Here is a 27,189-nt window from a genome sequence, read left to right as displayed (position 1 = left end):
CTAATGCAACTAAAACCAGAAGGGTTTGAACAAATTTGAATCAAAGATTCAAATTTCAAACTCAAACATGGCCTCTTTAAGTGCTTTTTCTTGTTCTGCTTAAAACATCAATTTAACTTGTTTGATCATGCATGAAAATAGTACAGATGGATAGATTGGATTTTTCTGATCATTTTTCATATATAATTTGTCCAATTTGGAGTTACAGAATAAAAGTTATGAATTTTTGAAGTTTAAATAATATTCTGGAATTTCCTGATTTAAATTAAATCCAGAAATTATAATTATTGCGCCAGCATGACGTCAGCATGACGTCAGTGGTCAACTGTGGCTGGCTGAGGTCAAACCTGACGTGTGGGGCCCACACGTCAGTGACAGGGGGGGTTAAACAGGATTAAATTAATCCTAATTAGGGATTAGTGGCGCTGGGGCCCACTGTCAGTGTCAGGGGGGTTGACTAACAGTAGTTAGCGCTAATCTAACCACCTGGCCGACAGGGCCCACGCGTCAGTGACCCTGGGGGGTCAAACCCCAGGTCGGACAAGTCAAACCCCACCGGCGACATGACGCCAGCGAGGTCCGAGACGGCGGCGAAAGTGCTTTTTGCCATTCCGGCAACCAAATGGACGGCGGAAGGCATCTACGTGTTGCTGAGGTTGAGCCGCGACTATTGGTGGTGGTGGTTGGGCTCGGGGTGGCCGGAGTTGACGGCGGCGAGCTCGGCTGCGGCGGCCGGAGTTCGGGTGCGGTCGGGATCGATGTTGCAGAGGGTTTGGGGAGGCGTTAGTGTGTGCTGCGTGATCCTAGTGAGGTGTAGAGCACGATAGTGTGCTCGGTTGGGTGCTACGGTGACCGTGGCCACGACGGCGACATCGCCGGCGGCGTGGAGCTCTCGGCCAAGGTGGGGCTAGGGCCTAGAGGTCGGGAGAGACCAGGGGAGAAGGGGGAAACGATCCGGGGGCTCACCGCGGAGCTGCAGGGATGGTTAGCGGGCTCGGGGACGCGCTGGAGACGACGAATTCGACGGCGACGATGGTCGGAGCCCGAAGAGGGGAACGGCGACGTAGGCGGCGATGCAGGGCTTCCGGAGACCCGTGGAGCGGTGGGGAGGAAGAGGGAGTCGAGGCGGAGCTCCTGAGCTAGTCGGGGGAGCGAGGGGTGGCCGGAGATGGCTGCTATGGCGAACGGCGGCGACGGTGGTGTTCGGCCGTGAGAGAGAGAGAGGGAGCAGCACGGGAGAGAGAGGGGGATAAGGCCAGGGGATCGGGGCGGCACCGAGAAGAAGCGCCGCGGCGTCGCGCTGGCGGGGGAGGCAGGCAGACGAGCTGGTGGCGTGGCGCTCCGGCCGTGCGCGCGCGCCGGCCACACGCCTGGCCGACTGGCGCCAGGAGGACGACGGCGGTGGTGGGCTGGGCTGGCTTGCTGGGCCGGCCAGCTGGCTGGGCCGCACAGGGAGGAGCCCAGGTAAGCTCCTCCTGTTATTTCTTTTCTGTTTTCTAATTTCTGACATTTGTTTTGATTTAAATAATATATTAAATCATTTATTTAACTTATGCCAATTTTTGCAGGGGCTAGATATATTATTCCAGAGCTCCTTTATAATTGGCATAATATTTGGACATATATTAATATATATAATTAATATATTTCCAATGCAAATATTTATGCATCAATTCCAAAAGCCCAAAATAAATACCTATGAGCTCCTAAAAATATTGGTTTGATTTTTATCTCTGTCCAATATTTTCAGAGAGCCACATGAGCATTTTCTTGGACCCTTTTGGAGAAATTTTTATTTGGATCATTTTCAAAATGATTCTGAGGGTTTCACAGATCCCCAATTCAAATTAAATGGAAAATTAAACATGATGCACACACTCTAATGCATGACCAGCTAGGGTGTGACAGAACATTTCTACGACAGCACAGGTATGACTATCTTGATTCTGTCATAAATTTGTCATTGATGTACATGCATGACAAAAAACGTGACCTACTGTGACAAACATGTATCATCACGGAAGTGTATTTTTTTTGTAGTGCAACCCCGGAAGATAGTAACCCAGTTCCAGTTGACACAGCACCGTCTCCACCACAGAGCACCCAAACACGAGCAGTTAGTAAGGGAACTGCAGTGCCCAAAGCACGAGGACCACCACTTCGAATCCCAACTCAACGCTTAAAGGAGAAGAAGATTTGTTCTCAGGTCAGGTTCTGTAGCTATGGTTCATACTCCTTTGCTCTTGCATTACTGTATTTACTCATACTAACTATTTTCAAATTTGAAGGATGGAAGTGAAACTCCAATGGCACAACAGGTATGTTTTAAACCTGTTTCTTTAACTGGTTTGTTGTTGTAACCTGCTCTATGTTGATTTCAGTTTCAATTGAATAAACAGTTATGTTCTCTTGCCATGCACATTACAAGTGTTGTTATTGCTCTATAGTTTCCCACACTTATATTCTGTCTATTCTGCTTTGTCTTGAACAAATATTATTTGAACTGTGTCTCTATCTTGATTTGGCAACAAAAACTAGAATGATATAGACCATAAAGTGACCATGGTACATAGATATATGTTTGTTTCATGTTGTTATCCTGTCCACTTTACTACTGAACTCATTTACCAAAACGAGTTTCATATACAACATGGTAAACCTGTGATGTGTCTGCTTGTTTCTCTTTTAGAATGCGGACAAAATATTGGAGAACAGTACCGCGTTATGCAATGGTAAAGGAAGTAATGCAGATAAGATTCAAGATAGTGAGACATCCCTGTTGGTCTCCAAGAAAGCTGATAAAAACTATCTTGACGATAGTGAGAGAACCCAAAAGTCATGTCTTGATGTAGTGTTCGAGTTACTGGCGCAGCCTGAATCAGTTCGTCTTCTTGAGTCTCAAATTCAAGTTGAAAAACATTGATCAGATGTGCTGCGACAGGAAGCTGAAGGACTGAGGAAGTCCCTGTAGAATTCAGATGCATATTTCCTAGTGCAACAGCAAGCGCTGGAGGATTTAAGCGCCAAACAAGAGAAAGTTAATAAGCTTGCTAAGCATCTTGCCAGCATTATGGGTACCCAGGATATTGTTTCTTGAGATCTTCTGAAGTGGTTTCAGTTCTGGATTTGTTTTGCTGCGGCATTTATTTGCGCTGGTCGCCAACTTTGACAACTAGTGTATATGATATGCTGCTTTATTCCTATATTTGCGATGGTGGCAAACTTTGATGCCCAGTGGATGTAATATGTGTAATAGCCGTGATAGCCTAGCGTTAGTTGCTTGCTTATTTATTTCCTTGTTGTCTTGTTTATTTGTTTGCTTGTAGTCATTGCAGTTCTTTTTTCGTGGTTTGCTAGTGGCTACGATAACCTATTTTTTTAAACTAGGCCGCAATAACCATGGGCTAATATTTACTGTAGTGACACTGGGCCTCCTATGGGCCGTAGAAACAGTGGGCCTTCTACAGGTCGTAGAAACAATGGTCCTTCTATGGGCCATAGAAACAATGGGCCTTCTACGGGTCGTAGAAACAATGGGCCTTCTACGGGTCGTATCATCAATGGGCCTTATACGGGCCGTATGATCGATTGGCCAAATATGGGCCAATAACAGACCGCATTATGGCCGTAAACGGGCTAGAGTTGGAATCATCCGTTCATGGGCTGACCATAACGGGCCATCGTTAATAGGCCGTATTTGATGACGCTATGAAAATGGCCCAATGTATTAACGGACCACAAACAGGCCGACTGTAACCACGGGCTGAATTTGGCCCACAAGCAGAAAATGACAGTAACGGGCCATAAGTAAACGAATGCTAGAAATGAGCCCAAGAATAAATGGGCTCTAAAAAGGCCGAAAGATAACATGGGCTGGAAACGGCCCAATGGAATAACGGGCCATTAATGGGTATAAAGTGATACACTATTCATTACGGGCCAGTTTCACCACGGGCCGTTAATGGGTGTAAAGTGATACACTGTTCATTACAGGCCAGTTTCACCACGGGCCGTTAATGGGCCAAGAGTTACAAAGGGCCTCATATGGGTCGAAAGACGTCATGGGCCATACATGGGCCAGAAGTGAAAACGGGCTGGAATCATATTGGATGGCCCAGATGACGCTACTGGGCCTAATTCGGATAGGGCATAACGGGCCTTGGGTTAGCGGGCTGTAAATGGGCTATATGCGAACAGGACGTTAACAGGCTTTCCATGGGCCGGCCTGCCACCTTTTAACCAAGTCAAACGGGGCGGCCTTTTCATCGGAATGGGCCTCTGTTGGGCCGTGCCATGTGTCGACGTATCATTGGTGCCTTCTGTCCAATGAGTGGATGACATCTGTCCCAACGATGAGCCGACACGTGTTTCCTCCAGCCAATGATGATTTTACACATGGAAAATCCCCATTGGTCGGGGCTATTAACGGGTTATCAGATCCAAAACCCAACCCGGTAGCTTAACGGCGTTCCGTTACAGTGGATGCCACGTGTCGGTCACCCTTGACGAAAGCACTTCTGTGACGCGCGATTTATCGTCATGGAAGTGGACACTTCTGTGATGATAATTTTGGTAATGTCATGGAACACTTCTACGACAGCACATGTATGACTATCTTGATTCTATCATAAAATCTTCATGGATGTACATGCATGACAAAAAACGGGACCTACTGTGACAAACACGTATCATCAGGAAGTGTATTTTTTTTGTAGTGTCACCCAGTGACAGTAGGGGTAGCGAGGCACGTATTTGTATTGTTGTCATTGAGGATAAAAAGATGGGGTATTTACCATATTGATTAGATCTATCCCTCTACATCATGTCATCTTGCTTACGGCGTTACTCCGTTCTTATGAACTTAATACTCTAGATGCATGCTGGATAGCGGTCGACGTGTGGAGTAATAGTAGTAGATGCAGGCAAGAGTCGGTCTACTTGTCACGTACGTGATGCCTATATTCATGATCCTTGCCTTAGATATCGTCATAACTTTGCGCTTTTCTATCAATTGCTCAACAGTAATTTGTTTACCCACCGTATGCTTTCTTCGAGAGAGAAGCCTTTAGTGAAACCTATGGCCCCGGGGTCTATTTCTCCTCATATTATTTTCAGATCTATAAAACCAAAAACCCAAAAATACCTTTTTGCAATTTATTTATATTTACTTTATTTTTCCTTTACTTATCTTTTATATCTATCTCTATTGGGTCTCACTCTTGTAAGTGACCGTGAAGGGATTGAGAGCCCCTTTTTCACGTTGTGTACAAGTGTTTGTTAGTTTGTGCAGGTGCATCTATTGGGGACTTGCTTGTGCCTCCTACTGGATTGATACCTTGGTTCTTAACTGAGGGAAATACTTGTCTATACTTTGCTGCATCACCCTTTCCTCTTGAAGGGAAAAAACAACGCAAGCTCAAGAAGTAGGAGGAAGAATTTCTAGCGCCGTTGCCGGGGAGGTTCTACATCAAGCCTACCAAGTACCTATCATAAACTCTCATCTCTTGCACTTACATTATTTGCCATTTACCGCTCGTTTTCCTCTCCCCCACTTCTAAAACGTTTCATAAAAACACAAAAATATTTGCCTTTTTTTGTATGCCTTTTTTTCGTTTGCTATCTTTGCTTATTTTTGATAGATGTAGTGATCACATACCCATATGGATCACTAGATTCATACATATATGGTTGATTCTCGATGGAATCTCACTTCTGAATCAAAATGCAATACGCAACATACGTTGTGTAAAATCAGTAAGTCACCATACGGCTTATTATTGTCGGTACATTTGGTACAACCGACGTAGTGAGTTCCTTATTCACAAGGATTACTCCTACATTGATGATTACCCATGCATGTTAAGCATGTGATCATCTAAATGATGGAATTTGAGATGAAGGATCTAGGTAAAACCTCGAGCACCTTCACTCATACATTATGGTATATTATGTTGTCTATATCCATAATATATTGGAGAAATTCATTATGGACAAATCTTATCCATCCATAACTCTCATGGTAGTTCATTCTTTAGACGTAGAGAAAGGTCTATTTTGACCAAGAGATGATAGGAATGAGATATTGGGACTCAACGTTCCATAATGCCATTGGATCCACCAAACACAATTGATTGGTACTCAAGAATATCTTTCGATATCTCCAAGGCATCAAACAACTTGCCCTGGTTTTTCAGTTTCACAAAAATGTGAACACCAATATCATTGGATACATCGATCAGATCCCCACTATGTCAGATCATAGACAATCTTAGTGTTCCTACTAGGTGTGGTAGCCCTCTCATGAAGAGTCTTCAAAACAGACCTCATGGCTACATCCACCAACCATTATCTCAAAGATAATGTTGCTTGTGTTGCCCGGATGCTAACAGGTTACTAATAAGCAATATCTTTATATTGCATATCTTGCAAGTCAAATCATGCAACTGATTTGTTCACCAAGTCTCTACCAACTTTTACATTACAGAAACATGTTCATGGAATTGGTATATGACGGCTTCGGAATTTGCAAGAATCAGGGGGAGTATCTTCCTGAATTTGTTCACCAAGTATCTTCCTGAATTGGTATACTCTTTTTTCCTTCATGAGTTACTATACTTGTTCTCATAAAGGTTTTTAATGAGGTAATATCAACATGAGATCATATGTCATACTTTTCAGTTTTCCCCACCGGGGTTTTTGGGAAAGTATAACGACATGTTTATTATTCTCCAAACTCTATGGTTCGTACATATTGAGTTAACAGAGATGATAAGCACTGTATGTTGCAGCATTTTCTCCTTATTTTTCCTACTGGGTTTGCAGGAGTTTTCGCAACATATCATACACTACTCATATTTTTCCCACAGGGTTTTTGGAGGAGACTTAATCAAGATGATGAATTCTTATATCAAGCAGTGATTAGGGGGGTGTTAAAAATAAGTAACCCTGGCGGTTATTACGGGATAATCCCCGCTTCCTACACATCGCGTACGGTTCCAGGATTCCAGCGAACCGTCACGGCAGTTCCTGGAATGGCGCCTCTATGAGCAGTCGCATCCCTCCGAGGCGTATGTTCCCTATGTATATAAGTGTACAAATCATCATCAATAAAGAAGAGTTCGATTCATTGTTGTCTCTCTCGATTTGCCTCTCGATTAGTTCCAACAATCTATATTATAATTCTTATTTAGTGCATAGTATGCTTTTGCCCCCATTGATTAATTTCACGCTTCAAATATTCATTGTATGTTTTCAAGAGACAAGGTGCCTATTATAGATAGTTTTTAGAACGAAGGCTCGCAATGAGCCCGGCTTTGAATTAACAAAGCCATCAACCGGTCAGGAATGAGCCCGGCTTGTTGATAGTGATAGTGAGTGCAGTACAGAGATGGTGTGATGTTGCTAAAGAGATGAATTTGAAATATGGACAAGACAATTTTTGTGACCCATGTTTGTAACAATTATGTTGATGTTAGGGGTAGGCGACAACCTAGGATTAGTGTTTGGTGCAAGAGATTGAGGAAGTAAGGTCTTCGTCAATTTTTCTCCTCTTTTGATTGTAGACTTGACCGAATCCTTGTTCCCAAACCTTTCCTGGGCCAAATGAAGGCAACGATCTTCTTGATATTGTACAGTCTGAATTTTACTTTAAATTGTACCGATTTTACATCAACTTCTCAGAAATTTTACATCAACTTCTCAGAAATACTCAATTGATATTGGAGTAGCAGGATAAAATGTATATTGTCATACGACAAGTGGATTTTACTCCTAAAATTTGCTGCATTTTTTTCTCCGTATATTGTAGTTCCACAACCATGAGCTGTAACTTGCACCTGATTATCTATGCTTCGTTCCAGCTGTAACTTGGAACTAATCATATATAAAAAAGGCCTCAAAATGTTCAAAAAAAGAACATGCAACATTGGACCCTCGCGGAGCGGCGTAGCGAAGCGCGCTGACGCTTCTAGTATAAACTACTTCCCACTATGACAAATGAACACGACAGCGGACGTTTTGTCGTAATGGCACTGGGCCCTCTGTTTCAAAATTCTAAATGTAACTTGAACTGGCAAAACGTCTTACTTTTAAACAGAGTCACAATTGCACATAGTTTTTTTTTTGCGAAAGGTAACAAAAAAGACAATAATGATAATTATAACACAAGAGCAGCAGACTGTTTACAGAGTGACTTCACCTTGAAAAGACAGACCCGTACTGCCCCATATACGGGTCTAAGAAGGCATCTAAGCCGCTATTGCCCGTACGGGTCTAAGGCGGCATCTAAGCCGCTAGCTAGTTTACGAGGACAGACCCGTACTGCGCGTACGGGCCTAAAAGACGGCATCTAAGCCATGGTAGCAAGAGGCTACTTGCTGTACGTCCGAGCAAGACAGACACAGAAGGCAAGGATGGCAGCAATGAGGACGCCAAGAAGGCAAGCCCAGATGATGTGCAGCCACGCCTGGGCAGACAACAAAACAGGGCCAGAGATTAAGATAGCGGCAAGGCCAATCAACCTGAGAACAACATCATCCAGAGCTTTCCACACAGCGAAGGGCGCCTGTGGCAAGTAGAGGGTCAAGTACCCCAGCGCCAGGTTCACCACTGCCAGGTAAGCTCCCAACATCAAGACAGCTGGCAGCCTTGATGGGAAGCCGGCGGCCCAGATGGGTTTGTTATACATCCTGTAGGCCGAACCTGCTGTGATGGCAATGAAAGTAGCCGGTATGCAGATAACCACCATCCACGTCAAACCACGGCTCACCCTGAACTTCTTGTTCCGGTCCCCAATCGTCAATGTTGAAGCTGAAGACGTCCCCGACATCATCGTTATCAGCTGAATAGCATGGGGTAGGGTCTTGTACCCCTTCAGGTTGACTTTCTGACCAGTGGATGCTGATGGTGCCATGATTCCAGGCAAAAGGTGCCTTCTTTCTTGATTTGGCACAGGACAACTCTTCAAAGTATGCTGTAGTGTATCCTGAAAAAAAAAGACATAGTTTTGACATATAGAAATATTGTATATGCATGGAATCTTATTGATACAAAAACTGCAAATTATCTCTACACTTCTCTAAAAGGAGCGATCCATCACCAAACAATAATAATAGGACTGAGTATACATAATTCTACAAATTCTCTGCAGGTTCACGCCCAACCACAAAATATAAGAGAAATAGCTGGTCCTATTAAAATGAAGCCAGCTATAGTGTATCAGATAGCATTAGCTTAGCCCTCGTCAACACAGTATGGACCACATGGCTCCCGCAGAGTATCAAATTAAGCCCAAAACTGTGTGATCCAATAGATTGCAACTTGTTCTCAGTTCAAGTGGTTTACATGAAAAGCCTGAAACCAGTACCACTCTGAACATATCAACCATGAATATAACCAAAGTAAGCTTTTAATGTGGGAGGGTCAGTCGTAATCTGAACTAAACTAGACGGAACGGAATCAGGTACATACAACAGACCACGGCAGCTTACATTGTCAGAGTGGCCAGAGCATCAGCCACGGCAGCAGCAGACTCAGCTATATGCATTTCTTAATTATTAGGTGAGTTAGCCCCGGCATATACTTCAACAACATACCCACCTCCCCGGCGGCCTCCACCGAACTAAAACGTCTACAGCTCACCCCTGCGCGATTGGAGCATACCTTGATCTGTTGGCCTCCGCCTGGATGGGCGCAAAGCAGACTCGCCGCGTCGGCGAGAGAAGGGGGAGATCAGAGGGCGGCGGCGGCGGCTATGCGGTGAAGGATATGGGGCGAGTTGCGACGGGATTGGACTGGAAGGCTTTTTAACAGGCAGAAGTCTGGGATTCTCTTTTTTTTTTCTTTTTTTTTTTGAGGGAAGAAGTCTGGGATTCTTTTTTTGTAGGGGGTCTGGGTTATATATGGACTGCCCCATCTTCGATTGTGGCTTCTCTTATTTTCTTAGCAAGATTATTAGTTGGGCTGGTTCTCTGGCCCAGTAGTTCGTGTCCGATCACCACTCCAACAACAACAACAAAAAACAAGGGAGCGTCTATATCGAGCCTAACCGAAAACTACGAATTTTTTCATCATCGAGTAGGGCAAAGTAGCCTATTCATTTTAACCTAAACGTTAGAGTTCTTCCATATCGAGCCATCCTTGTTGATGACGCTGAGGAACAAATAGTGTCGGGACATTGAAATGCATATTAGATCAAAGGGGCTGACTTTTAACAAATTTGCCTATGATCTGAGCATATATACCATGGGAGCCATGGCAGGAGGTGCATTTGTTTGGTTATGATAAGGATGTTGATGAGGAACGCAGATTGGTTGGCATTAAGCAACTGAAAAGCCATTTGGTTGACCATGACTGGGGGGGGGGGGGGGGGGGAAGTGTAGTTGCTAGTTGAGGTGCATGCCAAACCTTCTAAGAAATCTGCCGCCAAGAGAGCTAAAAACCTGCTAAGGAACCGTCTGTTAAGAAACCTAAGAAGGCACATGTTGATAAGGCACCTAAAGTCCTAAAATCAGCTATGGATGATGTACTATGTAGTGCTACATCATCTGTAGTTGTGGACAATGCCAATGAAGAAGCACTTGAGCTTGTTCAGTCAATAGGGAGTCAAACAAGTGCTATTATTGACAATGATATGAATTTTTCAACATGTGATGTTGTTCAACCTAATGTGCCATCAATTTCTGAAGTGGATGAAAGCAATGAGCAATGTGGGTCTTCAGTGGTGGTTGATACAAAACCACCAATTGATTGGAGCCTAATTGAGATTGCTCCTCCAAATGAAGATTAAGTGGATGTTTCAACTACAAAGGAGAATATGTGTGACTTTCTGGGTATTGATGAGGATGAGACACAGGAAGCACCTCCTTCGCCACCTAGTGAGGATGTGTATCTCACTGATGAGGAGGACCAACAACTATTGAATGAGGCAGCTATTCTTGTTGATGATAGGATAACTCAGGAGGATGAGATTGCATATGACAAAGAGAACCCTCGGATGTATGTAGGTGCCTTGTGGAGGTGGATTAGGAGCACTCGGTGACGCACACCTACGAAATTGCTGCCGCACGCATGCAACCTTGGGATCTGTGCCGATTTGCTGTAAAACATTACAGCCTGTTAATACATCGGACGCGTTGTGTGAAGCAACAGTCTATACCTGTTCTTGCTCATTTATTGTTTCCTGTCCGGGCCAACCTGGTACAGTAAAGTTGTCCCTACCTAATTAATTTACTCTACCATCGCCTACCTGTGGAGTCTTCTCCTTGCACGCAAACACTCCATAGCCAGATCTGCAAAACAATTCTCCTCTCGGCTGCCGATAGTGATTTCCGCACTAACAAAATCGCCACAGAAGAAGGGTATTTCAGTTTGGTAGTACTCCTGTGCGTCAGCTGTTTATCAGTAATCTGTATCTTGAGTACTTTTTCGGCGTGAGAAGATGAGTAGTCCAGCAGATCCGCTTGACCACCAACCCACCGGCATCGATTCCATGTAAGTTCTTTAGGTTTAGAACAGATTGGAAAGCAGAACTGCTTTATTAGATGATTAATTGTTTATTTTGCTTTTGCTACCGTCCCCTTCAAGATCGAATGAAGAAATAGGAGCCGACGAGTGCGCCGCGGGCATAGCTCAGATGTCCGTCAAAGAGGCGCGTGCACTGTCGACGGTAGCCGAAGCTGACGAGCTGGATTCTTCTAATGGAAGCACAGAGCAGCACGTCTCAACAGTTCTAGACGGAGATCATGGTTCGAAATCAAGGACTCCGAATGTGATTGATGTCGAAAGGGAAAAGAGCGGCTGGGTTCGACGGTAAGTTATCTCTGTACAAGTTCCATCATTAACTTGATTTATGAGCTTGATGCACACGTATAGAAGAAGGCTAGAAGTCTGAAAAAATTAATTATATTATGGACATATCCACAACATTGAAATTAAATATGTTCTCCTAATTAGTATGTACTACCGTTAAGCAAATTTATATGATATTGACACGGGGCATTTGTTTTTTTCAATTACAGTCACAGACACGACGCAATGCCTGACGAACGAGCGGCTAGTGCAAATAGGATTAGTGCACTGGAACTAGCATTTAGAGGATTTGCTGAGAGGAAAGGAGATGCAGTTGTGGTGCCTTTTTTGGGCTTGACATTTGATTCGCTAGGAGAAGCTTACGACTACTGCAACCTGTAGATCTTTAAAAAAAACTATTGCAACCTGTATTCATGGGAGTGCGGTTTTGGAATCAGGTACGGGAAGAGCCGTACAAATGTCAAAGGTGCTAAAAGCATGCAAAAGCTGCTGTGCAACTGCGAGGTAATCAAACAATCTATATATTGTTCGGTTATTTATACTTTTTCAGAATTTTTTCTGCTTATTGAATTTAGTTTTCTTTCTCAATGGGGGAAACCAAAGAAAGTGAGCGTGTGGGGACAGCTGCTGGGCGAGATTGATGGTTGTACAGATGCAGTTATGGCTGTTCAAGCAGGCTTTTGGGCAGGGAATTGTTGACTTGGGGGGGAGGTTATTTATTGAGAAAGGGTGCAACGTGACGTGGGCCAACGGTTGGACGTAAGTAATGAACATTAAAGACGTTGTTAATCTGGAAAATGATACTAGTGATAGTTAAGTGAGATAATGGATAAGGTGGACAATGACAAATAAATATATCATACATCTGATTTCGAATTTATGAATGGGGTACTAGTTGTGATACATGATTACAACATCTAATCAGAGGGTGGATAAATATAAAAACAGAATTTGCCAGTGGAAGACAACTGGTTACAGACAATACAGATAAACATATTTATTCAATAAAAAATGGCTTGAACTTGAAGGACAGGCAGGAGTCGGGAGAGGTCCTGGCGGCTTCAAGCGACCTTGTAGCATACTAAGAACAGAGCGAGCAGATTGACTAGGAGGAGAGCGATGATGATGCGGTGTAATTTCCTGTCTTCACGGGAAGGGACGGTGAACAGCCTCGGCCACTTGGCACGTATGACGTTGATGTAGTTCTCCTCTCATTTCCAAAAGTTGCATTTGCGAGTCTTGCAAAAACGGAAGAAAAAAGGAAGATGGGATCATGCAGTAGAACATGATAGTACACAACAAGTGAAAAAAGTATTAGGACATACCCACTCGTGCTCGCACTTGTAGAAGTGCTTGTCTGGATTGTTTGCTGTGCGGGAGACCCACCACTGAACCATCCCATTGTTGCAGAAAGGGCATATCATTAGTGGAAGTGGTGGCTGCTCCTCAAGAGAAACAAGGGGGGAGCTGGAGCTTGACATGGGATGGGTTGAGCTAGACATGGCAATGAGAACCATGTACAAGGGAGGAAGCTGTTTTTGATGGCTGGTATGAACTATTCTTGATGGTATGATATGCAGTAGTGAGGAAGCTGCAAGCTGCAAGTATTTTATATCTGACGAGAGGAGGAAGATGACCGTTGTAGTGAGGATTGAGCCGTTGCAAGAAATTGTGAAGCGTGAGCATTAAATTCAGATGGGTAGTTGGGAGTTGGCGGATGAGAGGGGGAGAAGGACTGGAGGATGTGAATTTGTCTGGACGAGGGGAGAAAGCGCGTTGAACTGTTCAGGTGATATACCTCACTGTGCAAATGAATACTAGACGTTAAATGGTGTGAATACGACGGAGCTAATATAGTGAATGCGAATCCCAATGCTAGTGGATGGGATGGATTCCAGTTGGGGGAGTCGCCGAGAGCTCCTAGGCGTTTTCGGGTGCCTTATTCCCTTCAATGAAAGAGTTCAGGATGGCAATAAAACAATATGCCATTAACAATGAAATTGACATATGGGGATCTAAAATAGGTAAAAAAGATGTCTTGGAAATTGTAGAGGCATCAAGTGTCCATGGAGGGTAACTGCTCGTTTAAAGGTTGATGAGAAAACAATAAGGGTACTAACTATCTTGCTAATAAGAACTTCTATTTCTAGTAATTAGTTCTATTTATATATAGAGAGAGTAACACTATTATGATCCTTGGATCAGAATATTATTCTAATAACAGTTGGGCCTATATAGGCGCGACCATGCGTTCTAGAAATGCACAGAAAACAACAGCGCCGGCCCGTCCCAATCCCAAAATCCTCACGGCAGCGCGGCTCCATCCCCAACCCACCTCCAGGCTCCAGCCCCCGGCTTCGGCGTGCCTCTTGCCAACGACCCTCCCGGCTCCAGCGCGCCTCTCGCGGCCGCCGCCGGGCCCCATCCCCAGCGCGCCTCTCTCCATCCCCAGATCGCCTCCCGCCGCCGCCCTCCATCCCCACCACGCCCCAACCGCCGGACCTTCGCCGGCCACCGCAGCCGGTGACCGCATCCCCCGGCTTGGCTGCACGCAATGGGGATCCCCCATCTCCCAGCAAACCTTGCAGCTGCACGCCACCTCCCTCGTCCTAGGGTGCCGCTCGTTCGATCCACTCCACTGATGTGCACGTCCCGACGCCGCCGGCAAGAGCCACTACTCCTTGTGCTCCTCTTTTCTCCAAGTTCGTGCAACTCTGATTCTCTTCGTGTTCTATTGCAGGTTGGGCGCGATGTGAACTGCGAACGGATCAGTGATTGGACTAGCAGCAGTTAACTGTACCAACACGGCTGACAACAACTCGCACGCGTTCGTCTCCGTCGACGGCGGTCAGCACCTCTAACACATGACAGACCCGCTCCCCTAGCTCCTGTTGCTTCCACGACAACTGCTCATGCGCACCTCCAACGCATGACCAGCTGCCCCCTGGTTCTTCTTTTGTTCATGGAGTTGGAGCGTGCTGCAACTTCCTTTCATTTCTGAAACTCAAATCCCTCCAGTTCAGTCCATGTATTGTTCTTGTAGGCAGATTTGAACAATCTAAAACTGGAAAAAAGAATGCGTCAGTATAGCTACTAAACAGAAAATGGTCAAGTGTATGTTGCTTTTGTGGTTTTTTGTGTGCTCGTATTTGCATAATTTACCTCAAATGAAAATTCAGTTACTTGTGTACCTATGTGGATAACGCGGGAACAAATTTCCTGTCCACCATCTGTTTTTGCTAAAATGAGTCTTTTTTGTCTTACTTTATATGTGAAGAAAATTAACGGCAGCAAATTTCTCTTGAAGATAAGTTCCAATAAAAAGATGGTAGAAGGTCACATATGTGTACCAGGAAAAAGTTTGCGCAAAACTGCAGAAGACTTTACAATCAAAACATTTGATGCTAAGGCAAAATAAAAGAGTGTTATGAATTAATTACTGTGTCCTTATACATGTTCGCAAAAAGGTTGTTTGCCTATCTAAAAAAACTTACAACTTTTATATTTGTCCATCTCTCGGTGAATTAAAAAAGATAGACGCTCACTTTTCAAAATTTAGAAGCTCGCTCACTAAATAAATAGAAGTATGTTTCGAAAAGCAAAAAAAAATAGTTTGTGCAAGTTTGGGATTTTAGAGACTAAAAGATTAGGAAGTTAGAAAACACAAATGAAAATGTGCAAAAACCAAACGGGGTGGTTCGCCATAAACAAATTAGGGGCATTCTTGACACGAAAGTTTTTCAATAAAAAGAGCAATTCGAAATTTATGAAAAATCAGATTATTTTCATACTAAATCAAAAAAACAAAAAGTTCAAATTATAAAAACCGACAAGTTCAAAAAAAGTTTTAACCATAAACAAGTTCAAAATTCATAAAAGAAATGAATTATCCCCGTTTCATAAAAGAAGTTAAAATTAAAGTAACAGAGCGGTTCAATAATTAATAAAAAAACTCGGATTTGTAACCGCTACTAAAGAAAAAAACAAGATGTTCAAAATAAAAAGCAAAGCAATGAAAAATTCATATAAAAAGGATTTTCAACGTTTCTAAAAAAAACCTAGAAATTCAAATTGAAATAACAAAATTGGTTCAATATTTACTAGAAAAACTTGTATTTTTTCCGGTACTAAAGAAAAAACACAAGAAGTTCAAATAAAAACCCAAAACAGTCGAATAGTTATTAAAAAAGGATTTTCCTAATTTCTAAAAAAACATAGAAGTTTAAATTTTCAAAATTGGTCATTTCAAAAATTATAAAAACAAACTGGATTTCCCTCTTTCTAGAAAAAACTAGAGGTTCAAATTAAAAAGACGAAGAAGTCCAATGTTTATTACAAACCCAAGAAGTCCAATGTTTATTACAAACCCAAGAAGGCCAATCTAAAAAAAGAAGAAGTTGAACACAAATTTATAAAAAGGATTTTCTCCGCTTAAAAAACAGACAAAAAATGTTGTTTTTTGTGTTTAAAAATAATTCTCTCAATCCATTACAAATTTGAAACAGAATGCTCAAAAACCTTCCAAGGGTAAATAATATTATTATTCTAAAATAAACGGCTAAATCAAATTAGTGTATGTTGTTCGAAAAGAAAAGTTTAACCGTATAAGAAAAAAGTTGTGTCTTTTCAAGAGTTTTTTTAGTGGTATATCATTTGTGCAACTCTGGCGAAACGCGTGAGGAATTATGAACAAAAATACGTGACAGAAGTTCAAAGTGAAAACAACGAGCAGTTCAAGTGCAACACGGGATGCATTTTAGATGAGAATAAAAGAATAAAAAACTAAAAGCCTAAAAAAATTGTTTCAATAAGTTCACGTCCTCCTCCCTGCACGGTTCAAAATTTATATTGTGAGACGTCTGACCTTCAATTACATATTTTAAATAAAGGCAAAACATGATGTTGTTTTTGCCATTTTAAAAACTGCTCTCAAACGACAATGAATTTGTAACGATTGTCTAGATGAAAAAGTTGCTCATATTCATAAGCTTTCCAATGGTTTATTATATACTACATTCCGATGAACGGTTTAAAAGTTTCATATATACAGTTAAAAACACGTTTCTACGTATTCAGATAAGTCTCTTGAGCCGTCGTGAGCATGGAAAAAATGATCAACACAGCAAAGTTGCGTGTTGTCAACAGCTTTCCATCAGTATATCATTTGCTTAATTCTGGGTGGTGGTTGGGGAGTTGCGGGCAAAAGACACTCACGGAAAACAGAATGAAGTTCAAACAGACATGCCCCAGAAGTTCAGGTACTTCACGCAATGCATTTTCAAAGACTGTTTTGGCGATGAAGGCAGAACGCATGGTCTCTCAATTTTCAAAATTACATAAGAACAACTAGGAATTAGAGAAAACTTTCTATACGAAAAACGTTCGCGTTTTCATAGCTTTCCAGCGGTATATTATATTATTATTTACCCCATTCCGATAAAGTTTGCACAAATTACGACAAAAATACATTTTCAGCCATTTTCAAAATTGACAAAAAATCATAAAGAATTGGGAGCAAGAATCTATACAAAAAAGTTTCGCAATTGCTCAAGCTTTCCAACGCCATATCATTTGCTGCATTCCAACAAACCATTGAAAAATTAACTCGAAAATACAAACTCGGAGTAACTTCGACCATTTTCTAAATTACTCATAAACCTTTCAAAATTACAAAAACAGATTCTATATGAAAAAGAAGCGCATTTTAATAAGCTTTCCAATGCCATATTATTAGCTGCTTTCCGTAACTTAGTAAATTTGAACTGCAACATAGACTTTTGTAGCTTTGTATAGAAATTGATATATACAGATTTGCAGGAACATTCACGTCATAATTTTCTTAGCTTTGTATAGAAACTAGAAAACTCTTACATGAGAATTATATGTTACCCTTTGATACTGCGCAAACTTTTTCATAAATTCAACATGAGTTAATTGCTAAATTACTCAACGCAATTGTACAATATGTATTCAATATAACATTCCTGCAAAAAAATTAACACTTCCTAAATGTGTGTGCCATGTACATAGGTGTTGTCTAAAGCATGTAAAATACATTAGAAGTCCTTGAAGATATTTTACACCTTAGATAAATGAACACCATGTTTGTAGTTAACTATGCCTAGATTAAACTAAATTTTGTGACATACAGAAATAGTGGCCATGGTTAGACATGAATTGCGAACATATCTAGCTACTACTCCCTCCATCCAAAAATACTTGTCATCAAAATGGATAAAAAGAGATGTATCTATCTAGAACTAAAATACGTCTAGATACATCACTTTTATCCATTTTGATGACAAGTATTACCGGACGGAGGGAGTACAATAGAGCTGCAGTGCAAATAAATAGCACCATTATGCTGAGGGAAGTTGACCACAAATAGGATTTTTCACCTGGATGCCTAGATAATTGAGGGGCCAAGATCACTCATGTCTTGTATAAGATGGCAAAAATGAACTTTTTCCAAGTGAAGGTTGACTGCTATACAGCTGATAGCCGCTTTAGAAGCTTTAAAGAAAATAAAGAATGGATAAATAAATATGAATATCATATGTTCTCAGATGGACCTATAGAAGCAAGTAAATAAATGAATCAATGAATATCGGCTGATTAAAGAAAATATAGCCAAGCATGTTCATATACGTAAGGAGAAGGAAATCTCCATTCAACTCTTTCACCAACATGCTATTGATTCCAAACGGGAAGAACCTGGTCAATCCCGTGACATAGAGGAACTCATGTTTGGTCTCCGAGTACGGTTGCGAGCACAGGATAGACTCTTGTCTCCTATCCCATTGCTGCGCCATGATTGGCCGGCCCTGCGCATGATGACGTCGTTGTGTGGGGCAGGGGACGACGCGATGAAGGGTTATGGCGGAAGGCACGAGAGGCGTCTAGGTGAGCAGGAGAGGAGGAGTCGGGGCGGTGAAAAGCTCCATGCGGTAGAGGTCTTTGCCGGTAGAGGCGCTGGACAGGAGCTCGTCTGTGAGCTTGGCCGACGTGCGGGTGAAAGGGGGAGATGGAAGAGAGGAAGAGGAGACAGAGAGGCGTTCGTCGGCGACCGGTAGCTCCCGACATGTTCGGTCATGAGCGCATCCATGACACGTGCTCGAAGGCGGGTGAGGCGTGCTTGGTCCTCTCCGATGGCGGTAGTGCGTGAGAGTCGGGAGGGAAAGAGAAGGCTAGATTGAGGAGGACCCGGGGTCGAGGAAGGTTGCGCATAGGAGGTGGAAGAGAAAGCTGGGAGGTAGTGGTGGTGGTGCAGGAGGAGGAGGGGAACATCAGATAGTGGGATGAGGAAAGGAGTGGAAACTAAAATTGAAAATAGGAACATTTTTTAAAATTTGAAATCATGGACTTCTTTGATTTTCAGACTTTTTTTCAAATGAAGGTCACGACTTTTGAAGTTTTTTTGGAATTTCCGAACCAAATTTGGAAACATGAACATTTTTCAAAAATTAAAATAATTCTAAAAAGTGTGAACATTTAATAAATTTCTGAATATTTGTTAAAAAGAAAAATAAAATTGCAAAAGAAAAATTAAAATAAAAAAACAGAATCATAAAAAGAATGGAATAAAATATCTATCGTCCGCTTAACAAGTGGTGAAAAAAAAATCAAAATCGGCCGAAAACACAAAAACCAGTGAAGAACCTGCAATGAACCAAAGCAAAAAACCGGGTACACGTGTGAGGCCCAAGAGAGCCATCATTCACAACGACAAATGCACGGGAGGGCTCCTAGCTTATCCACTTTATATATATTCCCTCCGTCTTAAAATAAGTGTCTTGAGCTTAGTATAAATTTATAGTAGAGATAATATAAAGTTGAAACACTTATTTTGGGACGAAGGGAGTAGTATAGTATATATACGATTACAAGCACAATATTTAACGTGGCATTAACATATCCAAACATCATAGAAAAATAGTCATGCATAAAGCATTTGCAATTAATGTCAAAATAAACCAATATATCAAATATTAATCATGGCTTTGCAATGCCATCAGCAAAATGGAGGTGGTGGCTTGCCTTGCTTAAATGGAGTTACAAAGTACTCATGGTCTTCACCATCTGAGTTATTTCCTTCCGAAAATACTTTTAATAAGCCATGGTAAATATCACATAAAGCAAATTGTCTACCCAGAAATTCTAAGTAGTTCACAAAAATTCGAGAAACTACCACTGGGTAAAGGAGCTCAAAATAAAAATACTTCAAAAATGATGGACTCAATTATGCTTCTGATTTAAAAATTAGAGCTGGTCAAAGTTTGGGTCAAAATGGATATAAATTGATTTAACTGGAATTTCCTGGATCGGCCACGTCGAAGGCGTAAAGCAGAAATACGGTTTCACTTACGTACCGCTTCGGTAGTGGCTGACTCGCTGACAAAGTGGGCTAGAACGGTCAGGTTTTAACAGAGGGGGAGGGGAACAGTACTGGTGAGCTCTCCGGTGATGGACGGCGGCGAGGAAGAAGCGGAGGTGCTCGGTGAGCTGATGTATGGAGGGATACTATGACGGCGAGTCGATGGGTACCCGTAACTTGGCGATAGGCGGACGGACGGTGATGGGAGCGTTGTCTCTAGAGACGGCGAGTGGCAACGCTGGATGGATTCGTGGATACCTGCACGGAATCAAGCAATTGAGCATGAAATCGGCTCCATAAGGAAGTGAGGAGCTCAGGTATGCAGATGTTCTCCGGGGACTTACACCGAAGGTGGCTGGCGGCGATGGTGCCCGAGCGGCGGAGCATCTCGCCAATGTCGGGGAAGGACGCCCTCCTAGCCTCCCTTCTGTGGAATAGGGATCGATTGGATGGTGGAGGAGGCGAGTGGTCATGCAAACCGAGCGCGGTCGACAACTTTTATGGCCGGGAGGAGGTGTTGTGCATCGGTGCCGCCATGGATGCGCTGGTTGAGCAAGGACGATGCGCTGGCTGGCGTGGAGCGGCGTTGACACAGCGGAGGCGGTCATGGGAGATAAGAAAGCAGGCTAGATGTCAAGTGGGGAAGAAGACAGAACTGACCACAGTCGCGCACTGCTGTGTCAGTGCGGCGGCCGTTGTTGTCGTCGTCTGGCGAGGAAGCGGACGACGGTGCGAGGTGGCCTGAGGAGGGAGTCGGACGGGTGTTGGCGATGGCGGCACGAGGGGACATGCCTCAGTGGCTCGAGCTGGCCTGGGCGACGCGACGGGCGCGCAGAGCGCCAGTTTGACATGCCATTGAGATGATCACCACAGGAACTCGTCCTCGGGGACACGTCGACATGCCAAACATTGTCTATTTTTTTGGTCTCTTTAAAGATATATTTTGTATATAAAATACCGCTTTGCCATTTTAAATGACATGCCATGAGATGCACAAGTCTGTATTTCTTTCTTTTTTATTAGTCACTGAAGATGTGATATTTTAATATCTTGATATAGTTCCTTTTTAACTTCAGCAGGAGAGTCTCAAAAGGTTGTTAGTAGTAAATAATAGCTTCCTATCATTGATTTGTAATTGGTGACTATTCTGCGCCGGCGCAATCGATTCGGCCGGACACCGTGCGGCCGTTTGATTTGATTATATTTAACCGTCAGATCCTGTATTGTTTTCTCCTAATAAAGCGCATCCAGCGGAGGAAAAAAACGAAGCAGCGCCGCCACCAAGACTCGCCATGGATACTGATGTAGTAGCAAACCTTGAAGAACTGCCGCCCGTCGCCACCCTCCTGGCCTCGCCGTTGGTCATCACCGGTCGCCGCCCTCGCCGCCGCTCTCCTCCCTAGCCGTCGGTCACCACCAGTCGCCGCCCTCGCCGCCGCTCGCTGCCCTCGCCGTCGTTCACCACTGCTCGCCGCCCTCACCGTCGATCACCACCGGTCGGCGCCCTCGCCGCCGCTCGCCGCCCTCGCCGCCGCTCACCGCCCTCGCCGCCCTCGCCGTCGGTCACCATCGGACGCCGCCCTCGCCGTCGGTCACCACCGGTCGCCGCAGGCGTTTCTTGCCAACTCCATGCATGCAACAACATGCACTTGTGGTTGCAGCTCAGGGGGAGATGGCTGCAGGTCCGGTGGTGCCGGCCGCCGGGACGCAACACTTGTCATTCAGCTTGCGATGTACCTCCCCGTGTGCCCGCCCGAGGCTCTTGCTAGTTCCAACAAAAAAACGATGCCGATTGTAGCAAAAAAGTTTATCGCTTCCAGCAAAAAAAGCTTACTGCTGTCGCCCGCTGTCGTCATTGTAGCAAAAATGTTAACTGGATGTAGCTTTTGTGGTTGCTGGTTGCAGCAAAAAAAATGACGTGGTTGTAACAAAAACAAAATAAACATCGGCCAGCCGTTGTGTATGGTAGTAACAAACCCTGAGCCGGTGGTAGCAAAAAACTTCATAGTTTGCAGCAAAAAACGTTGTCGCCCGTCGTCGAGGTTGCATCATCTTCGCGAATTATGTCGCAAAAAAATATTGTCGCCGGTAGTAGCAAATGAAGCTGCCGATAGTAGCAAAACAAGACACTGGTTCTAACAAAAATAATGTCGGTTGTAACATCCCTCGCCACCGGATGTAGCATCTCCCGCGGCCAATTGCAGCATTCCATAAAAAAGAGGAAGAAGCTGTGTATGGACGCATCCATCGCGACTGTTGCATCCATGGTTGAAGCTTTTTCCGTCAACGGTTGCAGCTTTTTCCTTTTCATAGTGCTTGTTGAAGCTTTTTTCATCTACGGGTGAAAGCTATTTCCGACAATGGTTTTAGCACTGACTGGCCCCTAGCTTTCGCCATCCCCGGTCGAAACTTTTCAATGATCGGTTGTAGCTTTTTGAGGTGCCGGTTGCAGCTTTGTGGGTTGCACAGAATTGGTTGTAGCACCCATGCAGCAAAAAATCAACGCTGATTCCAGCAAAATTTACCACCGGTTCCAGCAAAAAATCACAACAATTGTAGCGGAGAGCAGTCTGAGATGCGTGGGACTGGGGAGATAAGGGGAGAGGAAGAAGCGGCAAGGTCAAAAGAAAAAAAAGAAGAAAAAATGCAGCATGAAAGAGATAAAGAAAGCGCTCGAGGCCCACCAAACGGATGTGCTGGCCTGTTCCCGCCAAGAGCGAGCGAGCGAGCGGGCGACCGGCCAAGCGCTCGGCCGGTCGTCCGTAGGGAAACGTTTCCCTTTGTAATTTTGTATTATTATTGTTATGCTATATGGCTAGTGGTTGTTGGCAGCTAGGTAACCCTATCCTTACCTTTACTGACGTAGTGTACCTGTCAGTGCTCCTGGTCCAGCTGCCACCGCCTCCCCAGCTCCTGCTGTTGCTGTCTCGTGAGTTGATTTATGTTCTTTATTTCATCTTTTTTTGATTTGTAATATCATAAAATGCAACCCTAGGTCTAAAGGACTTGGCTAAAAAAAATTCTTGCTGAGGCGGCTGTCGAGCATCGATTAGATTTTATCGCTCTATCGGAGACCGGTAGAGATAATTTTGCGCCTCAGTTTCTTAATACTTTGTCGAGAGGGATTGACTTTGATTGACATTGCCTACCACCGAGAGGGAGATCGGATGGGATCTTGCTCGGCGTTCGATGCAAAGCGCTCGAGGTTCGAAGTGTGGTTATGGGTGACTTTGCGGTCAAGTTTCGGGTACGATCGAAGGATGATGGATTTAATTGGGCTCTGGTTGCAGTGTATGGGGCTGCGCAACCCGAATTCAAGCCCGAGTTCTTGGCTGATCTAGTTAGGATTTGCGGCTCAGAGCAGCTTCCTATCCTTGTGGGGGTGATTTCAATATCATTAGACGGCGTGAGGATAAGAACAATGATAACTTTGATGGCAGATGGTCATTCTTGTTTAATACTATCATTGAAAATCTTGACCTGAGAGAAATTGAGCTCTCGGATAGGAAATTCACCTGGGCTAACGCGATGCCAAATCCGACGTATGAGAAGTTGGATCGAGTGTTGGCGAGCGTCGAGTGGGAACAGAAGTTTCCTCTAGTAACAGTTCAGGCTTTGTCCCGTGGGATTTCTGATCACACGCCGTTGTTTGTCGACTCCGGTGAGGCCACCCACCTGGGTAATAAAAACTCCTTCTCGTTTGAGCTGGCTTGGTTCGAACGAGAAGGTTTCTTTGATCTTGTAGCCAGAGAGTGGGCTAAGGATTCAGGAGGAAAGACTGCGCTTCAGCGCTGGCAGAATAAAATTAGGCATTTGAGAAGCTTCCTGCGTGGTTGGGCTAAGCATCTTAGTGGGATTTATAAGGTCGAAAAGGAATGGCTCCTTTCCCTTATTCAGGCCCTAGATGTGAAAGCTGAAACCACGGTACTGCCGGCCATGGAGCTTCATGCCAAGCTTGATGCGGAGATGAGGCTGAAAGAACTTCTTCGAGAAGAGGCATTGAAGTGGGCGTTGCGGGCCAAGGTCCGACGGGTTGTCCAGGGAGATGCGAACACTCAATTCTTTCACATGATCGCTAATGGTAAACATAGAAAGAAGAGGATCTTTCAGCTTGAGCAAGATGAAGAAACAATTGTAGGACATGAAAACCTTAAGCAGTATATTACTGAGTATTACAAGCAGCTGTTTGGTCTTCCTGAGGATAACTGCGTGTCCTTGGATGAGTCCAGGGTTGAGGATGTTCCTCAACTCACAGCGGTGGAGAATGATATTCTCGCGGCTCATTTTTCTGAGAAAGAGGTGTTCGAGGCCATATCGCAAATGAAAAATAACAAGGCGCCGGGCCCTGATGGTTTTCTAGTGGAGTTTAATAAAAAGTGCTGGCATATTATTAAGGGGGATCTGTTGCCTCTGTTTAATAATCTCTTCTCTGGACAGCTTCAGCTTTTTCAGCTGAATTTTGGTACGATAACCCTTCTCCCTAAGAAAACAGAGGCTGCGAGAATTGAGCAATTCAGGCCCATCTGTCTTCGAAATGTTAGTTTCAAAATCTTTACCAAGGTTGGTACTAATAGGCTCACACAGATTGCGCATGCTGTGGTACAGCCTACCCAAACTGCTTTCATGCCGGACAGGAACATTCTTGAAGGGGTTGTGGTCCTTCATGAAACGCTCCATGAGATCCACACGAAAAAAACCAGATGGAGTTATTTTCAAAGTGGATTTCGAGAAAGCGTATGACAAAGTCAAATGGCCCTTCCTTCAACAGGCCTTACGTATGAAGGGATTTGATGAAGCTTGGCGACGCCAGGTAGAATCCTTCACGCAAAAAGGTAGTGTTGGAATTAAAGTGAATGACGATATAGGTCATTATTTTCAGACACAAAAGGCCCGAGGCAAGGTGATCCGATGTCTCCTATTTTGTTCAACATTGTGGCGGACATGTTGGCAATTCTTATAGGAAGGGCAAAGGAGGCCGGTCAGGTGGGTGGCTTGGTGCCTCATCTGGTTTATGGGGGTGTCTCCATTCTGCAGTACACTGATGATACAATCATCTTTATGGAGCATGACTTGGTAAAAGCGAAAAATATGAAGCTGGTGTTATGCTTATCTGAACAATTGTCCGGATTAAAGATTAACTTTCACAAAAGCGAGTTGTTCTGCTTTGGTAGAGCCAAGGAGGAATAAGAGGCTTATAGGCAATTGTTTGGATGTGAATTAGGGGCTTTACCTTTTACGTACCTAGGTATACCCATTCACCATCGTAAGCTAACAAACAGAGAGTGGAAGTGCATCGAGGACCGGTTTGAAAAAAAACTCAGTTGCTGGAAGGGTAAACTCATGTCTTATGGAGGCCGGCTGATTCTTATCAATTAGGTGCTCACGAGTATGCCGATGTTCCTTCTATCGTTCTTCCTAGTTCCAGTCGAGGTTCGGAAAATGCTGGACTTTTAGCGATCAAGATTTTTTTGGCAGAGTGATGATCTTAAGAGAAAGTATCGACTAGCTAAATGGGATGTCATCTGTCGACCAAAGGACCAAGGGGGTCTGGGTGTTGAGAATCTTGAGGTCAAGAACAGATGCCTTCTCAGTAAGTGGCTGTATAAGTTATCTGTTGAGACAGACGCAACGTGGGCACAGATTTTTCGTAACAAGTATCTGTAGTCCAAGACTTTGTCACAGGTGATCGTGATACAAACAGACTCGCCGTTTTGGAAGGGGCTTATGAGAGTTAAGGCTACCTTCTTTAATAGGACACAGTTTATCGTCGGTAATGGTAATAATACCCGTTTCTGGGAGGATACTTGGCTTGGTGATACGCCATTGGCGTTCCAGTACCCGTCCTTGTATCGTATTGTTCAACGACGTGACGCGTTGGTTGCAACGATTATGCAGTCCGTACCCCTTAATATCCAGTTTCGGAGGGTGCTTATTGGTGATAGGTGGGAAGCTTGGGTTCATTTGGTGACTAGACTGATGGAGGTTCAGTTAACTCATCAGCCCGATCAATTGTGTTGGAAACTTACTAGGTCTGGAGTGTTTACGGTTAAGTTGATGTATATCGATGTAATTAACTCTAGTGTCATTCCTAGTTCCAAACATGTTTGGAAAGTTAAAGTTCCTTTGAAGATTAAAGTGTTTATGTGGTTTGTACATAAACAAGTCATTTTAACAAAGGACAACTTGGTTAAGCGCAATTGGACAGGCTCTACTAGGTGTAGCTTCTGTGATCGGGACGAGACCATTAAGCACCTCTTCTTCGAGTGCCCGTTGGCGAGAGTCTTGTGGCGCACTGTGCAAATAGCCTTTAACATTACTCCTCTGGACTCGGTAGGTTCGTTGTTTGGAACGTGGCTTGCTGGGATAGAGTCCGATACAGCTGGACACATTCGTGTAGAAGTATGTGCGTTGTTATGGGCAATTTGGAACTGCAGGAATGATTTGGCTTTTAACAGAACAACAACTATTCATTTTTTGCAGGTTTTATTCCGTGCCACGGCGCTGATCCGTTTGTGGTCCTTACTCACTCCGATGGCGGCCAGGGAGCGTTTGGTTACTGGATCTGTTCGGTGGGAGATGGTTGCGCCGGATATCTTCAACCGGTTTGGATGGCGGTCATGTAATAGGATAGACGATTAGTTTTCCTGTCTTTATACTGCCAACCGGTTGTGGCTATGTGGCTTTTTGTCTGTTTGCGTTGAGGCTCTGTGTGAGCTCGCTTTTATTTACATTTCCAGACTTTGAGATATTGTCGAATCTATTTATTAAATAAATGTGACTGTATGCATCGTTTTGATGCAGAGGCCGGGGAGCCCCCCCTTTCTAAAAAAAAAGAAGTTATATTACTTCCTCTTAACCCGTTTGACATGATCTTTACTACCATCATTTGTACAACACTGAAGCAGAAACTTATAGTCAGGCTGCTTCAAACCTTGTCGCGGGAGGCACCCAGAGGCAACAATTCAGTCAATTCTTGAAATGGGCGGTGGAACATGGGACAGAGACAC

General features: G+C 43.8%; 1 protein-coding gene and 1 long non-coding RNA gene across 2 annotated transcripts; both read right to left on the bottom strand.

Moving 5' to 3' along the window:
- Window positions 1-8,136: 8,136 nt before the first annotated feature.
- LOC123064942 (uncharacterized) lies at window positions 8,137-9,849 on the bottom strand. The gene is made up of 2 exons (XM_044488329.1): window positions 9,661-9,849; window positions 8,137-8,983 (listed from the first exon to the last, which is right to left on the bottom strand). Exon 2 carries the CDS (start codon window positions 8,909-8,911, stop codon window positions 8,369-8,371), a length of 543 nt encoding a protein of 180 aa, XP_044344264.1. The 5' UTR covers window positions 8,912-8,983; window positions 9,661-9,849; the 3' UTR covers window positions 8,137-8,368.
- A 2,828-nt stretch (window positions 9,850-12,677) lies between these two features.
- LOC123064941 (uncharacterized) lies at window positions 12,678-13,538 on the bottom strand. Its single transcript, XR_006430850.1, has 2 exons — window positions 13,134-13,538; window positions 12,678-13,046 (listed from the first exon to the last, which is right to left on the bottom strand). It is a non-coding gene; the product is annotated as an uncharacterized lncRNA (long non-coding RNA).
- Between the last annotated feature and the right edge of the window lie 13,651 nt (window positions 13,539-27,189).

The sequence above is a fragment of the Triticum aestivum genome, chromosome 3B (genome assembly GCF_018294505.1).
Source record: "Triticum aestivum cultivar Chinese Spring chromosome 3B, IWGSC CS RefSeq v2.1, whole genome shotgun sequence".
NCBI lineage: Eukaryota > Viridiplantae > Streptophyta > Magnoliopsida > Poales > Poaceae > Triticum > Triticum aestivum.
This window is presented reverse-complemented; position numbering and strand designations above follow the sequence as displayed.